General features: G+C 34.1%; 1 protein-coding gene across 6 annotated transcripts in view; it reads right to left on the bottom strand.

Moving 5' to 3' along the window:
* Positions 1-27500, bottom strand: part of LRP1B (LDL receptor related protein 1B) — a 1876014-nt gene that overhangs the window by 326387 nt on the left and 1522127 nt on the right. For all 6 annotated transcript variants that reach the window (XM_073241389.1, XM_073241391.1, XM_073241392.1 and 3 more), the window contains exons 42-43: positions 23224-23413; positions 19876-20080 (exon numbers count right to left, since the gene is read on the bottom strand). In XM_073241389.1, coding sequence (XP_073097490.1) covers positions 19876-20080; positions 23224-23413 — 395 coding nt within the window. The remainder of the gene's footprint in view (positions 1-19875; positions 20081-23223; positions 23414-27500) is intronic.

The following is a 27500-nucleotide window of genomic DNA, read 5'->3' on the forward strand; positions in this document are numbered from 1 at the left end:
TTCTGAACTCAAGTTAGCTAACCTTTCAGCACCTCAACTGCCTCACTGACAAAATTAAAATAGCAATAGCTGCTTTAAGGATAATTCTGTCACATGCATGAAAACAGTTAGGCACCCACTAAATGGCAGCTATTATTAAAAACCTTTTGTGAAGCAGCTCTGACACACAGGATATTGTTATAACAATACGTAAACTTTTGGAGGTCCAGGATGAAGGCAGCGTGGCACAGTCTCTGGAATGATCAGTCCTTGTTAGGGCAACGTTCCCCAAGCTTTAGTGACTTGAATACCTGTGTATTAGATATGCTTTACATCACAGTTCAGATCCTCTCAGTTGCACCTGGCTTTAGAACTCATGGAACAGTTTTATTTCACCACAGTTAATAATGTTGAACAACTTCACGTGGGCACAGTGCTCCTGCTTCATGCCTGCGCCTGGAGCCTCTGACTGTGCCACAGATTGGGAAGTTAATGATCCACAGGTCAAATCTCTAAGCCAGAGAAATGGGCCAGCAGAAATATTTGTCTTCCTTCCCAACACCACCCACCCATGGACTATCCTAAATTGCAACAGTGTATAGTGCCTCTCTGAAGATGGTCTCAGGAGATGAAGAAATCCATTGAACTTAATATCAAAAAGTAGCCAGCTCTGTAGCACACTTCCTCATTTATGCTGTCCCTCCTTCTCAGCCCATTCTCTTCTTCCCTCAGTACTGTTACCTGGGATTGCATACCTAATAAGCAATCAGAACATAAACTCTTGCCTCAGGCTCTGCCTTCAGACAGATCTGGGCTGAGATAAATGTCCTCACATTTTTTTAACTTATCTGAAAATAGTTTCTACTATCATTTATTTTGAAATGTTCTTTAAATTGATTACCACATTACCACAAAGGGAAATGTGAAATCAGGAGTAATAGAATGCAAGTCTGAAAATATATACAAAAAAACAGAAACAACGCTATCACATTATAATTAAATACTATTACCCACAGTCCGAGTCCTCTTTCCTTTGCCTCCTCTCTCTCTCCCTCACCTCTCTCTCTCTTTCTTTCTGTGTAATGGAGTGTCATAGGGGTGTTAAATATATACTAGCAATACACATAATCTTCCTCCTTAAGTCAATTAGAGGACTGAAAATGCATTAAGAATAGAATGATTTTTCATACGATGTCATGAACTCTAATTCTGTTGTGTACCACGTGATATCAGTGATAAGAATCCCATATTTTGAGGAAAACATTATAGGCACTGCGAAGTCCAAGATTATGATAATTCCTATGGAAACCCCCAGAAATTATGAATCAGGAGAGAGAGACAAAAAGAGTTTTTTTAAAAAAATAGAAAGGTGTTTTCATTCAGTATACGTTGGATTGCGCTTTGAGGAAAAAATTTCTCCTTTATGCTTTAAAGCTTATAATGGCGAGTCCTAACTTTGACCATGCATAAAAATCAAGTGTAAAAATGAATCCCAGGACTCATCCAGGAATTCAGATTTAAATTGTTCTCATGTGGGGCTCAGATACAGTATAACACAAAAGCTCCCCAGGGAATTCTCATGTGCATTTGGCGCTAAGAAATTGTTCTACCTTTTCTACTATATCATTAACTAGTTAAGACACCTATGCTCTTTTTCCTGACCAAAGCAGCATCCTTCTGGGCATTTATTTTTCATTAAACTAGCAACTTCTTTGATATCCCTACCATCCAGCAGCTCCAGAAGGAGATGACGGTCTGGTCAGTTATTAGGCTCAGCTTTTCAAGGTACCCAATAGAACCACATGAGGTGACTTGCCCTTCTTTCCCCTCTGTGCTCAGCAAGAGCTCCTAATTCTGGAAACAAACACCCGCTTTTTAGCCCTCCATGTCTGGAATTAGCATCTCAGCAGGACCAACTTCTGATTATACAAACTTGCAGCTACTACATCAGTGGCCAGAGGATTCTGTTTGGCTCTTGGTGCAAATGTTAGCTTAGGGGTCTGAAGTACTGCTTATTTTTAACAGTTTTTCCTTTCATGTGAATAGGTCTTTGGATTTAATTCCCTCTAAGATACACCTTTAGTTAACATTATTTACATATTCCTCCCATTTTTCTTTATTAATTCTTGAGCTTTAATAATTATGCAGTGACTCAGCTCATACATCTTACTAATTCATTCAGTTTTAATGTTTGCTTGTCCTTTTAGTAACTCGGACACCTAATTGTAAATTATTAAATGTATTATATATGTGAATGGCCTACCATATTTTTTTTGATGATTTATTTGTTAGTATGTGCTAGCAGAAATTATTGAGCATTTTGATTTTCATTAGCTTTCATATATTCTCAAAGCTCCTCATGTGACTAAAATACCTATTTACAATAGCCTTTTAAATCTTAGGGCCACAGAAAATATCTCTCTTTCCTGCTAAACAGTTTTGTTCCTCTCTACTAAATCAAAGTACTAACTTAATAGGTTGCCCTTAATGTCTTGGCTCCTGGGAAGCTCAGGAATAAATTTATGCTTTTGTTATTTATATGCAGACTTACTATACACCAGCTTTTATTGTAAACTAGTTTAAGTTACTTTTTAAAATAATTGAAATAATAAATTGGTTTTAATCAGTTTTCTGGCATTCTAAATGCTTTTGAGTCAAACACAGAAAGAATATTCAAGATATTGTCTCAAGCTTAGATGAATTTGTTGTATTTGTGTGTGTAAAAATAAGAAATATTTTAAAATCAACTAGAGAATACAAATAAATTAATCAGAATCTCAGAGTCAGAGAGAAACTCACGTAAGTTAATTCAGAATTTGCTGAATTTAAATACGAACACCTTTTCATTCTACTTTTGCCGGTACCTACCGATTTATTTCACTAAAGAAAATATTTTAAAAACTTTTTTGTCTGCTTTTTCCTCTGTTCAAGTTGCAAGCAAAATTAATCTGGAAGAAATACATACATATACAAAATATGTATGTGTTTGTGCATATGTGTGTGGTGTGTGTGTGTGTATGTATGGTGGGGTGTGGTATGTGGTGTGTGCATGCAGGATTATTTTTCTTAGCTATCTATTCTTTTCATGTTTGTTTATGAATGTCTAAAATGAGGATGATAGGGCAGGTGGCTGCTTTTAAAAATTCTGTCTCATGCCTAACAAATTGAAAGCTTCCAAGAAATATTAAATCAATCCGTCAGTGTCAGTACTACATTCTGAAAGGACACCAGTTATTTTCTGGGTGAACACACTAGTTACCCTGGATACTGACTATTCTTCTTCTCCAGGAAAACATCTGTTTTGAGAGAGTCCAGCTTCAGTAACATTTTAATTTGCACAACTAACCAAGCTGAACCATCACTAAAACGTATGTAGATTTAAATCAAAAGGATTGTGTTAAAAATAAACACTCTAAACCCTACTGCAATAACATTCTTATCTTACCAAATAGTAATATCAGTTGTATAGACTTTAGAAAATTACCCTGGATGGCTGAGGCCTTCAAAATAGCAAAGCTTTGATTTTGGTCTTTTTTTTTTTAATGTACAATTACTTTAACAACATGGTTACTAGACTCACCCCATTATCAAGTCCCCCTCACATACCCCATTACAGTCACTGTACATCAGTGTAGTAAGATGCTATAGAATCACTACTTGTCTTCTCTGTATATACTGCCTTTCCCGTGTCCCCACCTACATTATGTGTGCTAATAGTAATGCCCCACTTTCCCCTTATCCCTCCCTTCCGACCCACCCTCCCCAGTCCCTTTCCCTTTGGTAACTGTTAGTCCATTCTTGGGGTCTGTGAGTCTGCTGCTGTTTTGTTCCTTCAGTTTTTGCTTTGTTGTTATACTCCACAGATAAGTGAAATCATTTGATACTTGTCTTTCTCTGCCTGGCTTATTTCACTGAGCATAATACTCTCTAACTCCATCCCTGTTGTTGCAAATGGTAGGATTTGTTTTCTTCATATGGCTGAATAATGTTACATTGTATATATATGCCACATCTTCTTCATCCATGCATCTACTGATGGACACTTAGGTTGCTTCCATTTCTTGGCTATTATAAATAGTGCAGCGATAAACATAGGGGTGCATATGTCTTTTTCAAACTGGGCTGCTGCATACTTAGGGTAAATTCCTAGGACTGGAATTCATGGGTCAAATGGTATTTCTATTTTAAGTTTTTTAAGGAACCTCTATACTGCTTTCCACAATGGTTGAACTAGTTAACGTTAACATTCCTACCAGCAGTGTAGGAGGGTTCCCCTTTCTCCACAGCCTCGCCAACATTTGTTGTTGTTTGTTTTTTGGATGTTGGCCCTTCTAACTGGTGTAAGGTGATATCTCATTGTGGTTTTAATTTGCATTTCTCTAATGATTAGTGTTGTGGAGCATCTTTTCATATGCCTGTTGGCCATCTGAATTTCTTCTTTGGAGAAGTATCTGTTCAGCTTCTCTGCCTTTTTTTAAATTGGCTTATTCGCTTTTTGTTTGTTGAGGTGCGTGAGCTCTTTATATAATTTGGATGTCAACCCCTTATGGGATATGTCCTTTATGAATATATTCTCCCATACTGTAGGGTGTCTTTTTGTTCTACTAATGGTATCCTTTGCTGTACAGAAGCTTTTTAGTTTGATATAGTCCCACTGGTTCATTTTTGCTTTTGTTTCCCTTGCCCGGGGAGATATGTTCATGAAGAAGTCACTCATGTTTATGTCCAAGAGATTTTTGCCTTTATTTTTTTCTAAGAGTTTTATGGTTTCATGACTTACAATCAGGTCTTTAATCCATTTTGAGTTTACTTTTGTGTACGGGGTTAGACAATAATCCAGTTTCATTCTCTTATATGTAGCTGTCCAATTTTGCCAACACCAGCTGTTGAGGAGGCAGTCATTTCCCCATTGTATATCCATGGCTCCTTTATCATATATTAATTGACCATATATGGTTGGGTTTACATATGGGATCTCTTTTCTGTTCTACTGGTCTATGGGTCTGTTCTTGTGCCAGTACCAAATTGTCTTGATTACTGTGGCTTTGTTGTAGAGTTTGAAGTCAGGGAGAGTAATTCCCCCTGCTTTATTCTTCCTTTTCAGGATTGCTTGGGCTATTTGGGTTCTTTCATTATTCCATATGAATTTTAAAACTATTTGCTTCTAGTTCATTGAAGAATGCTGTAGGTATTTTGATAGGGATTGCATTGAATCTGTAGATTGCTTTAGGCAGGATGGCCATTTTGACAATATTAATTCTCCCTAGCCAAGAACATGGGATGAATTTCCATTTATTAGTGTCCCTTTAATTTCTCTTAGGAGTGTCACGTAGTTTTCAGGGTATAGGTCTTTCACTTCCTTGGTTAGGTTTATTCCCAAGTATTTTATTCTTTATGATGCAATTGAATGGAATTATTTTCTTGATTTCTCTTTCTGCTAGTTCATCATTAGTGTATAGAAATGCAACAGATTTCTGTGTATTAATTTTTTATCCCACAATTTTACTGAATTTAGATATTAGATCTAATAGTTTTGGAGTGGATTCTTTAGGGTTTTTTATGTACAATATCATGTCATTTGCAAACAGGGACAGTTTGACTGCTTCCTTACTTATCTGGATGCTTTTTTTCTTTGTGTTCTCTGATTGCTGTGGCTAGGACCTCCAGAAATATGTTGAATAAAAGTGGGGAGAATGGGCATCCTTGTCTTGTTCCTGATCTTAAAAGAATCTCGCTGTTAAGTATAATGTTGGCTATGGGTTTATCATATATGGCCTTTATTATGTTGAGGTACTTGCCCTGTATACCTATTTTGTTGAGAGTTTTTATCATGAATGGATGTTGAATTTTGTCGAATGCTTTTTCAGCATCTATGGAGATGATCATGTGGTTTTTATCCTTCTTTTTGCTTATGTAGTGGATGATGTTGATGGATTTTTGAATGTTGTATCGTCCTTGCAGCCCTGGGATCAATCCCACTTGATCATGATGGATGATCTTTTGATGTATTTTTGAATTCGGTTTGCTAATATTTTGTTGATTATTTTTGCATCTATGTTCATCAGGGATATTGGTCTGTAATTTTCTTTTTTTGTGGTGTCTTTAGCTGGTTTTGGTATTATAGTGATGTTGGCCTCGTAGAATGAGTTTGGGAGCATTCCCTCCACTTCTACATTTTGGAAAACTTTAAGGAGGATGGGTAATAGGTATTCACTAAATGTTTGGTAAAAATCAGCAGTGAAACCATCTGGTCCAGGGATTTTGCTCTTAAGTAGTTTTTGATTACCAATTCAATTTATTTACTGGTAATTGGTTTACTCAAATTTTCTGTTTCTTTCTGGGTCTGCTTTGGAAGGTTGTATTTTTCTAGAAAGTTGTCCATTTCTTGTAGGTTATCAAGTTTGTTACCATATAGTTTTTCATAGTATTCTCATAATTCTTTGTATTTCTTTGTTGTTCATAGTAATTTTTCCTTTCTCATTTCTGACTCTGTTTATGTGTGTAGACTCTCTTTTTAGGCCCTGATTTGCCTTTATATTTGACAGCTTTTGTTATAAGGAACCTAAGAGAAAGTAATGAGATTAAAAGATTAATTAAGAGACTAATCTTCAAAAAATAGTAAGAAAGTAAGAATCCACATGTTGAAGCATTATAATTATAGGTTACATAGGGACAGTAACTATTTAAGTTTTCTACAATTACTTCCTCAATGACACTTTCTATCCCTTTTTCTCTCTCTTCTTCTTCTTCTAGTACCCCTTTAATATGAATATTGTTCCATTTGGATTCATCACACAGTTCTCTCAATATTCTTTCATTCTTAGAGATTCTTTTTTCTCTTTGTGCCTCAGGTTCTTTGTATTCCTCTTCTCTAAATTCTATTCCATTTACTGTCTCTTCTACTACATCTAATCTGCTTTTAAATCCCTCCCTTGTATGTTTCATTTCAGATATAGAATTTCTTAATGATTGAATATCCGACTTAAATTCATTACTGAGTTTTGAGTATTTTTTTGTACCTCCATAAGCATGTTTATGATTTTTATTTTGAACTCTTTTTCAGGCAGATTGATAAGTTCAATTTCATTTGACCCCCTCTTCTGGGGTTTGTGAGATTTTGGTCTGAATCATGTTCTTTTGATGTTTCATATTTCTGTGTGGTGCTCACTAGTGCCCAGAAGCCCCAGTCTCTGGAGCTGCTCAGCCCCTAGAGTGAGGCTGGGGGTCATAGGGGACCAGAGCTGGTGTCTGTAGGAAGGAAAGATCTGTTTCCTGATTTCTGTCTGCAGTGCCTGTCTCTAGTGTCAGAGCCAGTGGGTCAAGCACACAGGTGTAAGTTTCTGTGCTTTGTGTCTCTGGCTGTTGTAGGAGGAGCCTCCCTCTGGTTGGCCTGATGCCAGCACAGTGACTGCAGGTTTGTGAACTGGTGTTGGCAGGATAGGAGGAAGGTGTAGTAGGCTGTGTATCACAGTGTGGGGCCTTGGAGCTGAGCAGGCAGCCAGGGGGATGGGGCACCTGAAGCCCCTCAAAGTTCTCAACCAGCTGGGCAGAGCGTGCCCAACCTTGACCAGCTCTTCCCTCCCCTGTGCATCAAGCTTTGTGCAAACCCTGCTCCTGTAGCAGCCCTCTCTATGCTAAGAAGCCTCTCAGACCGCCTGTCTTTCCTTTGTCCCAGAGCAGCCGGTTGTGGATCCCCTCTCCACAAATGGCCAGAATCTGTCTCTCAAGCACTCTACTTGTCTAAGCTCCCCAACATCCAGATGTCCAGAGCACCACACAGTGTAGGTTTCTGCTCCCAGAGCCAACCTCCAGGGCTTGGTGTTCAGAAGTTCTAGGCTTCCACCCACTCCCCCACTCCATTTCTCTTCCTCCGACGAGTGAGCTGGGGTAGGGGAAGGACTCAAGTCCTGCCTGATTAAGACTTTTGTACGTTGCCCTGTTTCATGAAGTCTGCTCTGTTTGTGAGGTCTGTATACAGTCTGGTTCAGCTTTCTTCCTTCTTGTTGTTTTAGGGTTAACTGTATCAATTAACTAGATTTTCATACTATCTGTGGTTTTGGGAGGAATTCTCCATCTCACCTCTTACACTGCCATCTTGAATCCCGGTCTTTTTTTTTAGAGCTATTTGCCTCTCCATTTTATTCTGGGAATCATTTTTATAATTTCTCTTTTACTCACCCATTTACTCATTGTTTCAGCAAATATTTGCTAACTATAGCAACATACCAGACTTTGGGATTCTTACTTTTGGAGATACAAAGATGCAAATGAAATTCTATTATTCAGATGCTAGTAGTTCTATAGAATGAGATAACTTATGATTTATTCTGATATAAATCATGTTCATACAAACGTATATGTATATGTGCAGTGCATGTAGCTATAAAATTTTAAATTGGTTTAATTTTTAATTTGCATTTTTCAAAGGGAGTTTTATAAGAGTTAGCATTGTTAACTATTGTCATGTAGTAGGTTGCATATAACAGTTACTTTAACTTTTCAAAATACCCCCTATGAGGCATAAACTATTAGTCCTAATTCACAGAGGAAACCAAGGTACAGAAAGATTAATAAAATGTTTGTAAGGCTATCTCCATGATTAAAATAACCAACATGTAACATCATCCTATTATGCATATTAATGTGTAAAATGATGTACCAAAAGACTAACTAGTTGAATTCCACATAACAAATGGTTGAATCATAAAGTTTAGAGTTGGAAGAAAATTTTGAACTTAGCACAAAATATAATATCTGAGATTCAGAAAGATAAGTGAACTGCTAAAGATCACATGTCACTTTAGAACAAGAGTCAGGAATTAAAACAATTTCATCGAATGCCAATTTCAGATTTATTTTCACTCCTTATTCTCAGTCAGACACCTGCATTTGGCAATATAATATTATCATATAAACTCATTGTATTCACTCTGTTACAACATGTATACATCATAGCTACAGATGATAAAATATAGATAAGACAACCAGCATCTCTGCCTCCATAACCTTTATTTCCCTCAGATGGAGGACAAGTGTTTCAGTGTATTTGGGCTCCAGTAAATCATGCCCACATCACGTGTGCTTTAGCAAATTTTATCCTGTTTAAATCCACTGGCAATGTATAGACATTCTGTTATTTTAGAGACTTGTAGAACATATCTTTAAAAACACTTTAGAAAATAAATGCATACAACATTTCCTTTTGTCTATTTCTGAGTTTCTAAAAATCTATAAGCTCACTGACTTCATCTGGGAAGATGGAGTAGACATACTTTTCTGTATTCCTCTCACTAGGTACAACAGAAATCCTGGAAACTATATATAAATGTATATATTTATTGATATGTATGATCCATATGTATATATAGATATGTGTGTGTGTGTGTGTTTATATATAAAGACTGAATGGTGGAGAGAAGGAAACCCACCTAGGGACCTTGGGGCTGAGGCACAACATGGTGGTGAGTTCCTTGGGTTTTATTTTTGCCTCTTATATCCCAGACTTTGGACCAAGCAGTCAACCCAGAAATGCCACTGTGCACAAACAACACAAGTCTGCTCTCTCTAGCCAAAGATCAGGAATGCTTCTACTTAGCAAGGCAGAAATTTTTAGAAAGTAACTGCTCTATTCTAGCCAAACACCAAATAAAAAACTGTGACCCACCCACACCCACACCAGCAAAGGCTAGGTTGAAAGTGTGGATTTCTACACACACCTGGCTGTAATGAGGTGCTCTCCTACTTTGTGCTGGAGTGCAGTCAGAGGAAACCCAATTAAAAAAAAATCAAGACTTTTACCAACATTCAGGGATAATGAGGCCCCGCCCACACCCACAGTGGTGACAGTGGAGCAGGTAGGGAGCATACCCTACACCTGTTCAGAAGTAAAGGAGCCCCAATTCTGCCTCGGGTGTCAACAGAGGCTGAATGGGGAACCTGGGTTTCTACCTCCACCTGGAGTGACAGGGTGAGACCCCTCACCTTCTCCTGTCACAGTGGTGTCAGAGAAGGACAGTTAAAACAGATGGCTTAAATAGGATGCAGATTTCATGCAACAAAACAACAATGCCCAGGTTCAATAGAAAATCATTATAAGAACAAGGAAGATCTCAGGAGATCTGGTCTGGGTAATAGTATATTAATTTCTTCACTGTATTTTTTTCCCCTTAACATACAATAAATCTCCCCATAGAATAATACTTTTATGTCCTCAGTTTAAAAAGTTCCACAGAATTCTGTTGTCACATCTTTTACTTTTTTGCCAAATTTCTATTAAGTCACTTACCATTCTTAAAGATTAGAAAGTTATTCATATTATTTCTTAAGATATTAGAAAGTTATTAAGTTCAGATTGTAACTTGAAGATTTATTCATGTTCAAGGCTGCTCAAATCCAATATTGGATGTAGTTATCTGAATATTGAATGTTGCCTCTGGAAGTCAGAGAAGTGTCAAAGGCAATAAACACCTACGTTTCAGGAGTCCTTCAAGAGTCAGTCATCAATGGGCTTATCTGTAATATGCTTGATTGGAATGCCTGTTATGTAACAGGCAATGGATACGGTTAGTTCCTTAGAGTCCATTCACTTATCTGTTGGCATTAAACAGAGTGCTTCTGCTAACAAATAGTAATTCTACTTCTTGTCTCTGCTCCATCTAGCTGCTGATAGACCCAGCATCCCATGTGTTTGAGGCTTTCTAGATAGAGCAGAATGATCATTGCTGTCAGATCTTTTATCAAATCTCACTTTAAAACATTTACCCATCTCAGTGGTTGGATTCTCAATGGAGGCAGTTCAATCCCTTCTGTGAGTTTTGAAAAATTTGGGTGGTGTTTCTGCTTGATTTGAGGGTGGGAGTTAGACAGGGAGGTGGGAGGCATTGAAATTCAGTGGTCAGGGGCCAGGAATCTGGATGTCCTGCAATACACAGGGCAGTTCTGTGCAACAGACTGTTTGAGATTCAGCCCAAATTTCAAATGTCCTATAAGATACATAGAGGTAAAAACCTATTTACAGTGATCTGAATCCTGAATTTAACTCCATTTTTCATATATAGAAAAGTATTTTTCCACAGTTTTATTATACAGTTTTTATTTTTCAAAGAATGAAACTTCTATGTAAATGGAGGGATGACTTCACTTCATTTTGTTTAGAACATTCTCAAGAACTCATTACTGATTTTGAGACTCACACCATCCAACAGGCCTGCTCTGTGCACTTGAGTATCTAGCACAACACACTTGATACGAGTTTGCCTTCATAACTGCCACATCCATGATGATTCTATGCATATTTGAAAACCTCTAATCTCATCCTTTTTCTCCCTTATTTTGTGCCTTTATGTATTGGAATATGCCTTATTTTACTATAAATTACTTTATATATCTCTGTTATATTTTAATTCAGGCATTAAATTAGAAAGTTGTCTATCAACATAGATATAATCCAAAATTTCCTTTTAGAATAGAAATGATGTTATAGAACAATTTTTTTACTAAAAAAAGAGGGACATTGGCTTTAATAAGTTGAAAACTATAACTGTCATTAGATATTACACATAGAGACATGAGAAAGTAATGTAACTTGTTTTAGGCCTTGGTTTCCTAATCTGAAAAAATACTGGATTATTCCAGTTAATAGTGGCAAATTTTTCAATCCACTGAATGGCTGGTCATGTTGGCTTTGAGTTTTAAATTTTTACTTCCAAATGTTTTACATCTTTTAAAAATTGAAATTGCAATGTCCTTTCTTTGGTGATAGGATGTGGTTTTGACTCATGTTGTCAAAAATTGACTTTTCTGGGCATCAAAACCTATTTTGTAAGTTTCAGAGTTCATGCCCCTATAGAATTCATAGTGTCATTTAAATTGCATTATCACAAAGAGTAGATAGCATACACATGAACATATTAGTTTAGGTAGATAGATACTTAGGTATATGATGTATTAGATTAGATAGATTTCTTCATTCATTTATGGAACAAAATAACTGATTCTATAACCAGAAAGGAAATATTTAGTGCTATTTTAAAAAAATAAGCTATCTAATACCCTTGAGATCAATCTTAATTATAATTGATACCTTTTTTTTTTTTTAACTGGTTTTCCTAGTCTTACTCAAAAGAGTCTTGACATCAGAGTATGTTCGCCTAGGAGACAGATTATCTTGTACCTTCTTATACTGAAGTATTAGGACTTGGTGTTTTTGCCTGGTAATAATAGTCTGAAAAAAGGATTCAGACAAAACTTTCTAAAAGAATGTCAGAAGTAAGACACATCAGCAATTGCAATTTCTAAGAACGTAAACAACATGTCTTTTGGAAGGGTTTGTGCCCCTCAGGTAGCTGATGCCTTCCAAGAAATGATTAACACTTACAGGGTAACTGCAGGGAAAAAGGCTATAATCATGTTGTCTTAGCCCCCGTCAACATTAGTTCATGTTTCAGATACTGGACCAACAGAAATGACAGATACAGAACAGAAATAAAAATGAAACAGAATGAAATTATTGTCTGTTTTTTTCTTGCTCTAATGACTAGATAACCCAGGAGTATTCAAGTGTATATTCCTAAACAAAGAATAATTTCCTCAATAAATATATAGGTAGAATCACCATGCAAATTAGTATAGCATTTAAAATTAGAAAAACATAATCAGGTATATTTTTATTAGTACACATGAGATTCAAACTGCATATACTTGTATTTTATTTTGATCTCACCCTAAGTTAAAATAGAATAACATACCCTCATTGAAAAAAAAAAAAAAGAAACAAGTGGTTTTCTGATCAGAACACTATATACTGCGTTGCATTTTTAAGATTCATAATGTACATGAGTGTAGGGACCAAGAGCCACCCAAGATGTGTCATTGTGGCATACAGATTATTGTGAGCTGAAAACCATCAAGGCTCAGGAAGATACTTTGACCTTCTCCACCACAATTGAATAAAAATAATTTAGATGGACTTCTACACCTTCATGTTCTATCCCTAAAATGTTTTTTTTTCATAATATTTCTTTCTGAATATTCTCTCTGAATTTTTCGGAGTATTTTTTTTCCCAAAGGAAATATCTTCCTTTTAAATCTTTAAACATAAGTCTGCATCATCTTTAACCTTTCCTAAGAATAGTAATAGGTGACCTACCTCCACAGTTACTCCCAGTCTCAAAGATTTTTGGTTATCTCAGTAATAGATTGTGTTAAACAACTGACTGATCACTAAAACAAGCAATTGAAATCACAGTAAGTATCCAGAAATTCAAGTCAAGTCAACATGGAATTCAATAACAAATAACTTATGTCCTAGTTATAAAATCATGATTAACATATAGGTAGCAGTGGATAACACAAAAAATATACAGAATCCTGATTCCTGGTAAAAGAGTGAGAAACTCTAGACCTCGACCTTTATCCAATGAACATAATAAATGACAGAATAAAGGTTGAAGAGAATGGAAAATGAGTCTTATGTACTTTGAAGGATGGGTTATACCCACCCATGAAAAAAATATTTCCATGTTTTCTTTGCATTTCAAATTATAATGGTCAAGTCACCACAGAGGACCATCAAACCAAGCAATTTTCTTAGACTATACCATTATTAAGAAGAATAAAAACATACATAGCCTTTCTGTTTGTTTGCTTGGTAAAATTTACTCCACTAAAAATCAATGCATAACACCTATAGGATGGTCAGAGCCAAATTTTTTCCTGGAGACTTGTATCTCATCTTTTGTATGTAAAAGTATTTATATAGTAAATTAACTCAAAGTAAGTAATGTCTACCCCGAAAAAAAGGTAATTCTCACCAAATATTTGAAGTACTGTAAAAGAGAGGAAGAAAAAATAATTTTGTTCCAGTTTATTATAGAAGCCTGAATTGAGACCTAAAGACAGAATTTATAAGGAAACAGATTTTGTCTCAAAAAAGGGAAAAACATGCTTAAAACTCAAATAAGTTGCCTCATGAAGTACCTCCAGTGAAGTAAAAAAAAAATGAGAATATGCAAGCGGTGACGGAAGAATCATCTGGCAGAGATGTTGGGGGAAAGTACCCTTTATTAGGTATAAAAATAAGTAACAGCTAAAACAAAACTAATAATATTCTCTCATTTTGTGATAATTAGCAGAAACCCTTGTGATTTCAAACAGGTAGAAAAGATGTTGTTCCCTGTCCTCAAATCTACCTGAAGAGATAAACTATATGCTCATTCAAACTATCTAATAATACCAAAATAAATTATTGACATTTCAATTACAATTCTTAATATTTTGAGGTCAAATGTTAAATTCAAAACAGTTAATATTATTAACTGTATCCCTAATTTTTCCTCTATCTGCAAGACCATGAGTTCATACACAGGATGTTATTTTATAACTGAAATTTTTATGAACAGTACCATTCATTAAGTGTGCTAGTATCTTGGTTTGCCTTGGAACTCTTTGTTACACAGCCCTGAAAAGAAAAAACAATCCACCTGACAGTCCAGCATTCAGAGATGGGTCTATGTTCACTTGCTATTTTAAAGGAAAATATCGTTCAATTCACCTGCAAGTACAGAGTCTGTTACATTGACTTGACAAAATCACTAACTTGCAAGATGACCACTTTGTCGCTAAGGAAAGATAATGAGGGAGGATTATTATTTTGGACTTTTATAGCTTTGGGAAGAGATTGGGAGAAGGGACAGTTTTATAAATTACCTACTAAATCTTTTTAGCATTGTCCTGAAGTATGATGTTCTTTATTATAATCAGTTTTATGAAGCTAAAGTAGATGTAATAATGGAAAATTCTGAATCATCATCTGAATCCTAGTTTTACCTCATTTATATTAAAATGGAAAGAGAAGACATAAATCAAAACAGTTTTATGTCAAGATATGATTTTAAAGGAGAACACCTTTCTACATCCTAGGTGCTCAAGTAAAATAAAATAGAAGAACTTTTAAAGCATTCAATGTGCTCTTCATTAAATTAAAAAAAAACAATAACAACAGCTATTTGGTTAAAGCAGAACTATACAGAATTTCTGTTTTTCAAAGAAAGAAACAGAAGCCACTAGCAACTATAAACCTCGAAATCTTCATTTTATTATAGTTGTAATTTCTATAATAAAACTATGTAAATGCATCTTTATTAAAAGCCAGATAAATGGGGCACAGGGGTTTTAAAAAACTTGCTATTGTTTGTGTGCTCAGGTAATACCAAAAACAAGGTTTAAATTCAGTGTTCCATTTAAAGTATAATTTAAAAAATTCACTAAACTTTCAATTTCCATTCCCGTATTTATTTTGTAAACTTATCTTTAAAAAAAGAAGAGTACATAAATATAATAAATACCAATTTCCAGTCTGAATAAGTAAACATGTAGTTTTTTCCCTTTCCCAGTGAAACATTTAGATGCACCTAAACAATGTGGGCATTAAAACATGAAGGTGAAAGGAATACTGAAAGCAAAGGGACAATTCTTCCATGATATGGGCCATGGAAGAGAGGCTGTGATATGTCTGAACCTTCAAAAGATTTATTAAGCAGTTTTCGGGAAAAAGCTGCACCTCTCTCTGGGGTCACCCGCACTTTCTAAGTGTGTAACCTTTTAATGTTAAACTTTCTCTTTTCAACCTTTCAAGGTGCCTCTCCTCCTTAAGGTCTCCTACTGCATTTTTTTCTCTCTTTAAGTAACTTTAAATAAAACTTTTACTGTGCTTCAAAAAAAGAAAAGCTGTGATAAGTTTTCTTACAAGGATGGTGGGCTGAAATGTTGATCTTTCCTCTTTTGAAACAGCTTTGATGACTCCACTCCCACATGATTAGCTTGTCTTGCCATAATAGAGAGGGATATGGAAGGCACATTTTTTAAGAATATGAAGAAACTCAAAGTAGTTATTAGAGTATTATTTTAAAGGGGCAATGTGTCATTAAAACTGGATTCTGTTTTCTTCATGAGTTTCATGAAGGTTCTTAAAATGTGCATCACAATAAAGTGAGGTGTGCTGACAAGCTATGGATCCTACTTTGTAAAGGAGCAAATCTACTTGTGTTACTAAGTAAATTGGTAAAACTTCAGATTTTACTAAGCATGTTCTTATACTGAGCAATAAGCTAAAATATTTACTTGTGAAAAGGCTGTATATTGTAACATAATGAAGAAAAATGAGGAACAAAAAAGCAAACTTATTGCTGGCTGCAAGACATGTGGAAGACGCCATGCTTGCACATTTAGTGGGATCTCTTTTTATAAATGAAGATGCTCCCAATGAAACAAAGTGGTGGAAAACAAGGCTCTTGAGTGAGACCCTCAGTGATGGAATCCTATTTCTACCATGTTTATGGCTTAGGTTCTCCTGGGCAACTAACTTTCTCTGTGCCTTATTTTCTTTATCAGCAAAATGGGGATAATCATAATAATGCCTACCATATATGAATACTATGAAAATGAAACATATACAGTGCTTTACACAGTATTTAGGGCACCATTACTATTTAATGACTGTTAGCTAATATGGAGATTAGTAAATTGATACAACTCCCTGTAGTCTTAAAAAATGGAAAGGGTAGCATACAAAGTCTTCAAAATAATCAATAAATAGTTGCTAGGTTAAGTTTTGCAAAAATCATTAAAGAATTTTAAAACTTTATTACTCATTTCATTAACAAAAAAGATTAGCTTTCTCCTAAATTATTAGAAGGCATATGAAGATAAAGATGAAGCAATCTGGGTGTACGTAAGAACATAATAAACTTTGAAATACTTCCCCTATTAAGCTGAACCAGATTTTTTTTTCTTTTTAATGATAAGGATGATTTAATGAAGAAGGAGAGGAAACTGATTACATACTTTTAAATTTTGAGGCAACATTGATTACTGTCTTACTGGGAAATAAAACTTTAATCTTTAAAAACAATGTTGTCTTCTAGATACTTTCATCTTTATAGGACAGAAATCTCTTTTTCTTCAGCTTTATTGAAATATAATTGACATATAACATTGTTGAAGTTTAAGTGTACCACATAATGATTTGAAACATATATATATTACAATCACAATAAGATTAGTTTGTTAATACATCACCTCACATAGTTACAATTATTTTTTGCTGGTGAGGATTTTAAAAATTTGCTCTTTCAGCAACTTCAAATATATAAGAGAGTACTGTTAACTATAGTCAGCCAGAAAGTATACTGTTGGGGCAGAGATGGGAAATGCAGCATTGAAATCATACCTTGGCATATTTTTTTAAATGTCTAAACAAATATTTTAAATTATATTAGAGATATCTGATTACTGGACCACCTAGAATTTTCCACAAGAATAGACTGAGGGGGAGGAAAGAAAAGTACATATTTTAAAAAATAAGTTGAGGTAGATAATAGAGAAAAGGTATTATTAGGAGTTATTCAAGAATATCCTGTATTAGGAGATAATAGAAACTAATACCACATCCAGGGCAATGATTTACTTGACTCTTTCCAAAGGCATTATCGACTAGGTTACTTTAGAATTTCCTTGCTGTATGCTGAGGCAGGTACTTCTGCATAATTTTGCATATACAGGGTACTATATCTTCATAATAACCCTGAAAATTGGTTGATAATTTGCATATTGGAAAACTAAACTTTATAAAGACTAAATAATTTGCATAAGGCCATGTAGCCTTAATTTTTTTTACTGATGATGATAAAATCTTGTTATTTTTTTATTTTTAAAAGCAATTTTTATTTAAACTAAAAAAAAAGTAAGCAAACAGTTCACCCATTTCTTCCCATCATGACCACTCCCTGCATTTTGTAACCACCAATCTGTTTTTGTATCTATGAGCTTGGTTTTGTCTTGTCTTTTTTTGTCTTTGTTTTTGTTTTTCTCTGACTTATTTCACTTGGCATTCTGCCCTCAAGGTCCATCTATGTTGCTGTGACAAGATTTTAATTTTTTCTGGCTGAATATTATTTCATTGTATACCACAATTGTTTATCCTTTCATCTATTGATGGGCACTTAGGTTGTTTCCATATCTTGGTTATTATAAATAATGCTATAATGAATATGGGGGTACAGATATCTTTTCAGATTAGTATTTTATTTTTCTTTGGATAAATATCCAAAAGAGGAATTGCTAGATGACACGGTAGTTTTATTTTTAATTTTTTGAAGGATCTCCATACTGCTCTCCATGGTGCTTGTACTACTTCCCATTCCCGGCAATAGTGCACAAAGGTTCCTTTTTTCCTACATCCTTATCAGCACTTGTTAATTCTTGTCTTTTTAGTAATTGTCATTTTAAAAAATGTGAGGTGATATATTATTCTAGTTTTGATTTGCATTTCCCTGGTGATTAGTGATGTCGAACATTTTTCATGTACTTGTTGGCCGTCTGTACATCTTCTTTGGAAAATGTCTTTTCAGATCTTCTACCCATTTTTTAAATGGGATTTTTTTTTTTACTATCAAGTTGTATGAGTTCCTTATATATTTTGGATATTAACCCCACATGGACTTTAATTTGAAAAGATAGACAAAGAATTTAAGCATTAAATTCTTTGATCAGAGTTACTGCTTTTAGCATAAACTGAATTTATCAGGTCTTAGACCACTATTTCAATGTTTCTAAGCACTTAATTATCCTATACTAGTGCTACGCAAAGTAGCCACTCCACAGTGAGGTAAGGTGCCTGTAGTAGAATGTAAATCAATACATTTCTTTTTGCAAGAAATTCACACATACTCACACACAAGACTTACACACATATATATTTATACACATATACATATATTTGTAAATGTATATATACATAAGCATATGTGTGTATATATATATACACATTTAATTAATTCTAAGATAATATATGTATATCTTATATAATATCATGTATAATATGCATTACATACACACACACACACATATACTCAGTTGAATTAAAGTGTGCTTAATGGTATAGATTAGGCATTAGCAAACTATGGTCAACTAGCTAGTTTCCTGTTTTTGTAAATAAAGAGTTTTATTTACAAATAAAAACACTTCCACATGTATTCATTTATATATTATTTATATCTGCTTTAGCATTATAAGACACTGTAGTTGTGATAGAAAGTATATGGCCCATGAAGCTTCAAATATTTACTATGTGGCCCTTTAGGAAATTTAGTGTTGGAGTGAAGAACCTCAAGATCATTGTCCTTCAGGGATGCAAGGGGCAATAGGGGGAAAAGATTTCTCCAGTGGTGTAATTGCCCAGATCTTACCCTCTTGAGCCTGAACTTTCCTGGTTGCCAAAGGCTGCTGCCCTCATACAGGATAAGGAGAGGGCTCTGGACTTTTACTATTCTACAGGCCCAAAATACCTACTGTAAGCATTCTCGAGGGTCAGCATAAAGATGCTCCCATTAACAAACATTTCACTTGGAATCCAGAGAAACGAGAGAATGGGCCTGACTGTAAAAGGAATCCCATTCTTCTCTGTTCAAAGCTTCTTAGGTTGCTTTGAGGACCCACACACAGACAGAAGACAGTTTGATTCTTTCCTAATGTTCTTTTATCCTAGGGCAACTAATCATTTTCATTTCACATTTAAAGAAAATATAAATAACAATGAAGCTTATGCAAATCACTCTAACTATTCCAGTTCAATTAATAACTAGGAAAAAAAACCACTTTTGTTTCTCCAGAATAAAATTTATAAGAGTTGGACTGCTTTTGCAGTAGCAAATGAAATTGAAGAAAGTTTTCAAAATATTATCCAGTTTTCTTTTTCACTGAATAGATTATTCAATTAGATTGGTTCAAACAATCAACTATTTGAAATCCCTTAATGGACATATTTTAGGCCTATAAAGCACATGCTTTCCAAGCGTTCATTGTTTAAGTCTATAATCAAGAAATTCTCAGTTAACTTACATGTCTCTGGGATCCATCATATTCACACCTTTCAATTTTTCCTAGGCTGCCATCTGAGAAGTAGAGCTTCTCTGCATGGTGGTCAATGGTGAGTCCATTTGGAGTGAGTATGTCTGTACTGACCACCACTTGAGCGTTTTTCCCAGTCAAGGTAGATCTCATGATACTTGGATGCTGTTCATTCCAGTTGGTCCAAAACATTAAGCTAATTACAATGAAAATTGTGATAATAAATTAAAATTTTCATTAACAGTATTAACATGGCAACATCAAGCTATTTTAAAAAAAGTAAATTATTTGTCTTGTATTCTATGAACCTTAAGTCCAGGTAATAAGGGGAGATAGGTATATCATATTTGCATGTATATTTTTCCCCATTTCTTAAATGAAACCTGGAACCTTTTTCTGAAGACAATTATCCTGTGCATTCTCTCAAATAATTTAATTAAATTGAGTCAGTTTGATACATAGGGAGGATTTATTTTAGTCAGGGACAAAACTGTTCTCTTAAATTTTCTATGAATTGCAAATATTCTATGACATAATGCAGATCAAGTATGATCGTTGTGGATACTGTCTTATCCTAACTACATTTCTCTTCTTCAATTAGTAAAATCAGAATCTCCCTCTCTTGGAGGTTTGTTCTTTAAATTCTGCATCTCCTTTGTATACATTTCAGAGAAATACAATTACTAAATATCTACATTTCTTTAATTTCTTTGATTTTTCTTCTCCTTTCTGTCAGTGTAATTTTACTGTGAATTACAATGTTGTTTCCAGAGTTCCAAAGATCATTCTCAAATCCTTAAACTTAATATCTGTTACTTACAGATTGTATAGAATGTTGTAAATCAGTTTTTGCCAAACTATTCTTTGAGGAAGACTTAGAATCCTGTGGAATCCCTTAGGGGTCACACTCTCTGAGAGTGGAGAGACTGTAGGGTTCCAGCCTACAAACCCTATTTTTACTGAAACAATGATTTGTTTTCTTCTTTTATCTGTAGGACTGTCTTGCTGCTTAGGAAGGATGGGAGTAAAGAAGGAAAGGAGATAGAATGAAGGACAAAAAGGAGGAAGGGAGAAAGGAAAGGATGGAAAGAGGAAGGGAAGGGAGGAGGAAGGGGGGCTGGCAAGCAAGCTGCTTTAAACATTTGAGAAAATATGTTCAACATTCACTGACAAAGGAAAACTATTTGAAACAATATTTCATATTTACAGCAGGACTGTATGTATCATTCCTATGTATACTCATTTAAAGGCAAAAATGATTCAATATGTGTTTTTTTAGTATTATACAAAAACTTCTTACTCAATAATCGAATTTACAAGTCTTTCTAATTGCTAATATAAAAAATAAACCCTACCAATTGAGAAAAACCTGAATCATCTATGTTCTTTGTTAAAACATTTCATAGCATTTTCATCTTTCCTGTGGAACATAAAACTGTTCCAGATACTCTAGCTAGTGTCAAAAATATTTTGTCCATCACTGAGTCTATTTGCAAAAAAATAATGGCATTGCATTTTCTTAAGTGATGCAGTACTTTTATCCATGCACTGATATTTTTAAAATGGAAAATTTAGTTAAAACATTTTAAAACTAATGCATATTAAATGAGATATTAAACACAGACTTTATCTGTAGTACTTCTCTAGGTGGTTGGCTTTAGAACTAGAGAATTTCTATAAATTTATTTACAAAAAAAATAGAATATCTGAGATATTCGTGGTTTTTTTTATTTCACCTTTCATTTCACAGATGAGAAAACAGAAGCCAGAGGGTTGAATAACTAAAGTTGTAGTAACTGGGCCAAGTTTTGAATCCAGTCTCTTTTCATCAAGAATTCAAGATTTTACTTTAAAATTTCTAGGTATCAACTAACATGCAAAAGTGATTTGATGGTGTCATTGGTATGTATAATGATAAAAATATTTTTATATTTTAAACTTTAATTGTGTATGATTTTCCAATTAAAATATTTTGTTGTGTTTAACTCTAGAGTTCACTATATGCAAAATGGAAGTATAATTTTAGCCTATGTAATAAATATAAGATAGAGCACTTACCAGTTCAAACTAACCATATATAATATCATGAGTCATCTCTTATTTCAAAATTGTCTTATAATTTCCTTTGCTCAATGGTAGGACATTTATTACTTGTCCTAAGATTCTTCTTGGTGAATTCAGAAAAAATGTAGCTGATTCAACAGAAAGCTAGGCAGTGGTGTGAACAGAACTAGCTCTGGCCAGGCTTTGGAAGGCTTGTGTCCATCTGCGCCTAGTCACTGGAGCTGTGTGAAGTGTTAACCTTCTCTTAGTTACCTCTCAAATTTCAGACTCTTCATTTATAAGATAAAGGTGTTCAATTAACTGAATTAAATCTCACTTCTAGCTCTGTAAGAGTATTCAGATTCAGTTAATCTCACACTGAATAATTTATGTAACCCTTCTCTCATGTGGCCATGGTCAGTGTTTATCAGTAATTTGTTATTCTTCATTTTTTCTTCATCACACCTAAAAAGAGCTCTTCTATGTCTGCTTAGTGAAAGCCAAATTGGTTTTTGTTGACTTATTTCAATTAAGAATAAAGGGACTTTCTAGTAGTTAAATATTCTCACCATGTTGTATGAGATTAGAACTCCATAGATATATATATTTTTTCTACTTAATCCAAAGTTTGTTCTTCTGTTTTCACGTAATTGCTTCCTTTATGGTACCCCAAAGAACTTGATTTTTTAAAAATTTGTTTTGTTTTTTATTCACTTTATGCTATAGCCTGCATATTCTTTTTGTCATGAATTCTTCATAAATATTATCATAAATACCTGTACAATATAATATCCAACAGATGTGGACTATTGAGATTGTTGTCAATTTATCTAACGCTGAAAATATAGCTGCACACAGAGATTTATTGTTGTTGGTACCTGTTTTCTCTGTATTCAAGTGGAGAAATCCGTTTGTTAAAATTGCTTAATTAAATAACAGAAACATGTTTTAGGTTTCAATACATAGTAGCAGTTTTTTGTTCAAATTTACCATTTCAATCAGCTATGCATTAGTGGTTTCTTCACATACCTTTTTACAATACAGTAATGCCTTTATATTTTTATAATTTAAGTTTATTTTTTCTGGAACTTTCCTGGGATTGATATTTGGTATTGAAAGAGTCTGGGTTTTAATGACATTTATAATGCTCTTATAAAAAATAGTTTTATGAACTGTGAAAAGAGAACTTCAAAGAGAACCTTTATTTTTAAAGTTAATACTTTTAAAAATTAACATAACTTTGATAGTATTTGACTTATAATTATAACGAAGAACTTAGAGTGAACTGTTTCTTACTTTTGGCACTCATCCAGGGCTAGCACGTGTGGGTGGTCATCCTCTGACATGGTAATGACTGCTTCTCTGTCGAATGCTCCGGGCCGAGTCTGGTCCACTGTGTGTCTGGTGATGGAGGAGGTAGTGGAGCTGGTCCAGTACAATGTATCCCAGGCTCTGTGATAGGCAAGTCCTTCAACAGAACCCACATCTGATGGGAAAAAGAAAAAAAATCACTTTAATCTACAAAACACATGGCTTCAGGACAGAAAAAACATTTAAAATATATACATGTATCTATATGTTATTTTATCAATCCTTTTTCCACAAACTCTCCAAAATAAAAGTATAATAATTGTGATGCCTACAATTGATAGCTGATTACACACACCAGAACTGAACTGTGAGCTAGTATATTTGTCATAGGAGCATTTTTTGCAAAATAATGTCATTAAAGACTAAATTTTCTTATCCAAAAAAAACCTCAATTAAGTAATTGCCTTTTATTTAAGAAAATTATGACTCTTTTTTTTATATCTTAATGAATTTTCAAAAAGCATCCAGTATACAACAATTTTGAGATGCTTTTGAAAATCATATGTCAGAGATAACACTTAGGTACAATCATTAGTTTTCTCTTGATACTATATTTGGAGACATCAAGGAAAAAGCAAACATCAAAAACTGCAGCAGTATCAAAAAGCCAAAATCCAACTCCACACTTGGAAATATCAAATAGTGGTAGAGAAGCTTTTAATACATTAATGTGTTGAGTTCTTTGATTTTATTCGACTAATGTGATATAAAAACAAAAGAAAATGAAATTGCCAGCTGAGGTATACTGTATATGTTGTCAGAAAAAGATAAATGGTAGTACATAGATTCCAATATAAAAGTGACAACGTTAAAAACAAGAGTAACAAAACAATTTTGTTCCCAATCACTAGGATAACAGAGTAGCTGTTTTATTTTTCTTAGAGATGCTTTGAGTACATTTAAAAATATAACCAAATTATTATAGTTTCTTCTTCATGTTTTGTTTCCTCAAGAGAGATTCTTAGTATGTCTAATTCAAGGAAGAATATAGATAGCTTTGGCAGTCATACTAAGAAAGTAACATTATAACAAGCAAGATTTTCTATTGTTTTTCTCTCAAACGATGTGAATTATTCAGAGAAAATAGCTAATAACAAAGGGTTATTTTCAGGTTTGAGAAGGGTAAATATTTACTTTGGTGACCAATAGAATTTAGTAGGAGTGCAAAAGATTATTAAAGGCTTTAGAGCTAGATTTCTTTAATGTGATTGCATTTTGACATTTTTTTCTGTACGCAACAAAGAAAAATCCACTAATAATAAAATTATTAGCTATCATTTACTGGGCACTGTCTTTCTGGTAGGATTGTCCTAACTGCTTTGCATACATCACTTTATTTTATGTCTAAATACATTCTGTGAAATTTGTTTTATTATTCCTTTTTTTCTAAGAAGGAGCTGAAATCTATGGTCTATTGCTAAAACAAGATTTTAAAAACAGATTCAGCTGCTTCCAAAAGACTATCTTCTTGAGCACCACTATTAAGAGATGGGTTTATAACACCTATCATTTATTCTCAATCTGCACTGAGCTAGAACCAAACAAATGATTCATCACTTTCAACTTGTCTGACTCTGGGCAGATTGTATAACCAGTAATTTACCATGAGTAGCCTCCTCTCACACAGTCAACAAAATAATTTACAGAAAATTAATCTGGTGATTAATAGTGGAAACCTAGGACAGAGATGATGGAAGGAAAATTATAAAACACAATCATAATGAAATCTGAATTCTTGTTATATGAATCATATTGTGTTCCTATTTGAGGTGAGTAGGTAGGAGATTGATAATGGTCAACAATGTTTCAGTTATTAATTAAAAAAATCATCCATTCCAGTATATTTTTTTGCACTGGTAAATCATTTCAGAAATTAAGTTAACTCTATTAGCAGTAAAAGCAGCATTTTTCCCCTTCATCATTCACAAACAGAATGAGAAATGGCATTGCTCTGAAAAATCCAAGTAAATCAGAATCATTAATCCATCCTCACTCTGTACATTCTCCTTCTCATTGACACAGATCTTTCTCTTGGCCACTTTTTGCTGCCAAATCAGGAAGAAACCACTTGGTATCACCATATGCTTCTTTACTATGGTTAAAACACTTCCAGGGTTACTAGAGTACAAAACACATCTGACTCTCTAGATACAATCTCTTCTATTTTATTCTTGCAATGATGACAACCTGACAGTACACTTAATCATAACATGGTGCTACATTAAAAAATATTTCAGTGCTATGTTTCTTTCTCAATAAAACATTTAATTTCCTATAAAAATTGTATTTGTTACTAACAAATAGCCAATTAAAGACATTCAGTAGTGGCCCTTATCCATGGTTTGGCTTTCCAGTTTCATGGTCAACCAAAGTCCAGAAGCAGAGGATCCTCCTTCTGATGTACGGTCAATAGTAGCCTAATGCTACATCACCAAGCCTACATTATTCACCTCACTTCATCTCATCATGCAAGCATTTTATTATTTCAGATCATCACAAGGGGGAGTATGGGTACAGTACAATAAAATACATTTTGAGAGAGAGAAAGAGAGACCATACTTACAAATTGTTCTATTCAATTATTATTGTTGTTAATCTCTTACTGTGTCTAATTTATAACTTCAACTTTATTATATATATATATGAATAGGAAGGAACATAATGCACACAGGGTTCAGTACTACCCACAGTTTACTGTGTTTTGGAGCATTCCATGAAGATAAGGAGGGACTACTATATATCAATTTAAAATCATGAGAAATATTTTAGTTGAAATAACAAAAGACATTTCTGTTTGTTTTATAAGGATTTACCACAATGTGGGGTCATGTGGCATGTGACTGTGTGTGAACACTGAGGTTCCTGAGTCAGTTGATTAGGTAGAATAAGAACTTTGAGTTACTGATCTTGGCAGATAATTACACAGTTTGAAAACTAAGATAAAATTCCTATCTATCCAGTCTACCAGTCCTGAAATACAGAAGAGTTCTAAACATTCTTGGACCTTAAGAATGTAAAAAAGGCATAATTAGGAAAATAACTTAGCCACAGTGGAAAACAGTTTGGAGGTTTCTCAAAAAACTAAAAATAGAAATAACATGTAACCCATTAATTCCACTTCTAGGAATTTACCCAAAGAAAACAAAATCCCTCATTTGAAAAGATATATGTACCCCTATGTTTCTTGGTGCATTATTTACAATAGTCAAGATGTGGAAGGAACCAAAGTGTCCACCAATAGGTGAATGGGTAAAGAAGTGACACAAATGCACAATGGAATAGTATGCAGCCATGTATTAGAAAGGAATCCTATTATTCGAGACAATATGGACAGGTCTAGAGGGTATTATGCTAAGTGAAATAAGCTAGGCAGAGAAAAAAAACACCAAATGATTTCACTTATTTGTTGAATCAAAAAATTAAACAAAACAAAATGAACAAAATAGCAATAGACTCATAGACACTGAGAAGTGACTAGTGGTTACCATGGGGGAGGGGTTGAGATGGGAGGATGGGAAATGGGAGCAGGATAAAGAGGCACAAAGATTCTCAACCATAGCATCAGTTGGTTATGGAGATGGTAGTAGAGCATGAGAATATAGTCAGTGATTCTATAACATCTTTCCATGTTGACAGAGAGCAATTATGCTAGTTGGGGCAATAATTTAATAATGTGGGCAAGTGGTGAACAACTGTGCTGTATATTTGAAATTAATATAAGATTGTATGTCAACTATACCTAAAAAAACAGTAAGATTAAAACAATTACAGAACAATAAATTATATATATATATATATACACATATATATATAATTACATTAACATGACTACAAGTAGGAGAGAAAACATATTGTTTATTCTTTGCTGAGGGATTTTAGCCTTATGCTTTCTATGTAATGGTGTTAATGAATGAATGATCTAAACAGTATCTGTGTTTAGATTATTATTCCCTGATCTGAGTGTAAATATATTACAAGAGATACTAAAAAAACAGAAAGAAAAATAATAATTATAACAGTGCTCCATATTTCAGCAGCTCCACACTTTCCACTCCAGTAAAGTACTTATATTGGAAATATGATGCACAAGCAGTAAAAATATTACCTTCTTACTGCATGTACTTGAAAAAAAAGTCTATTTCCCTCTCACCAAATCTTAGGCACAGATTAGGTTTGGTGAAGCATGGGTGAAGTCCTGATGT

Source organism: Manis javanica, chromosome 7, assembly GCF_040802235.1.
Source record: "Manis javanica isolate MJ-LG chromosome 7, MJ_LKY, whole genome shotgun sequence".
Classification (NCBI taxonomy): Eukaryota; Metazoa; Chordata; class Mammalia; order Pholidota; family Manidae; genus Manis; species Manis javanica.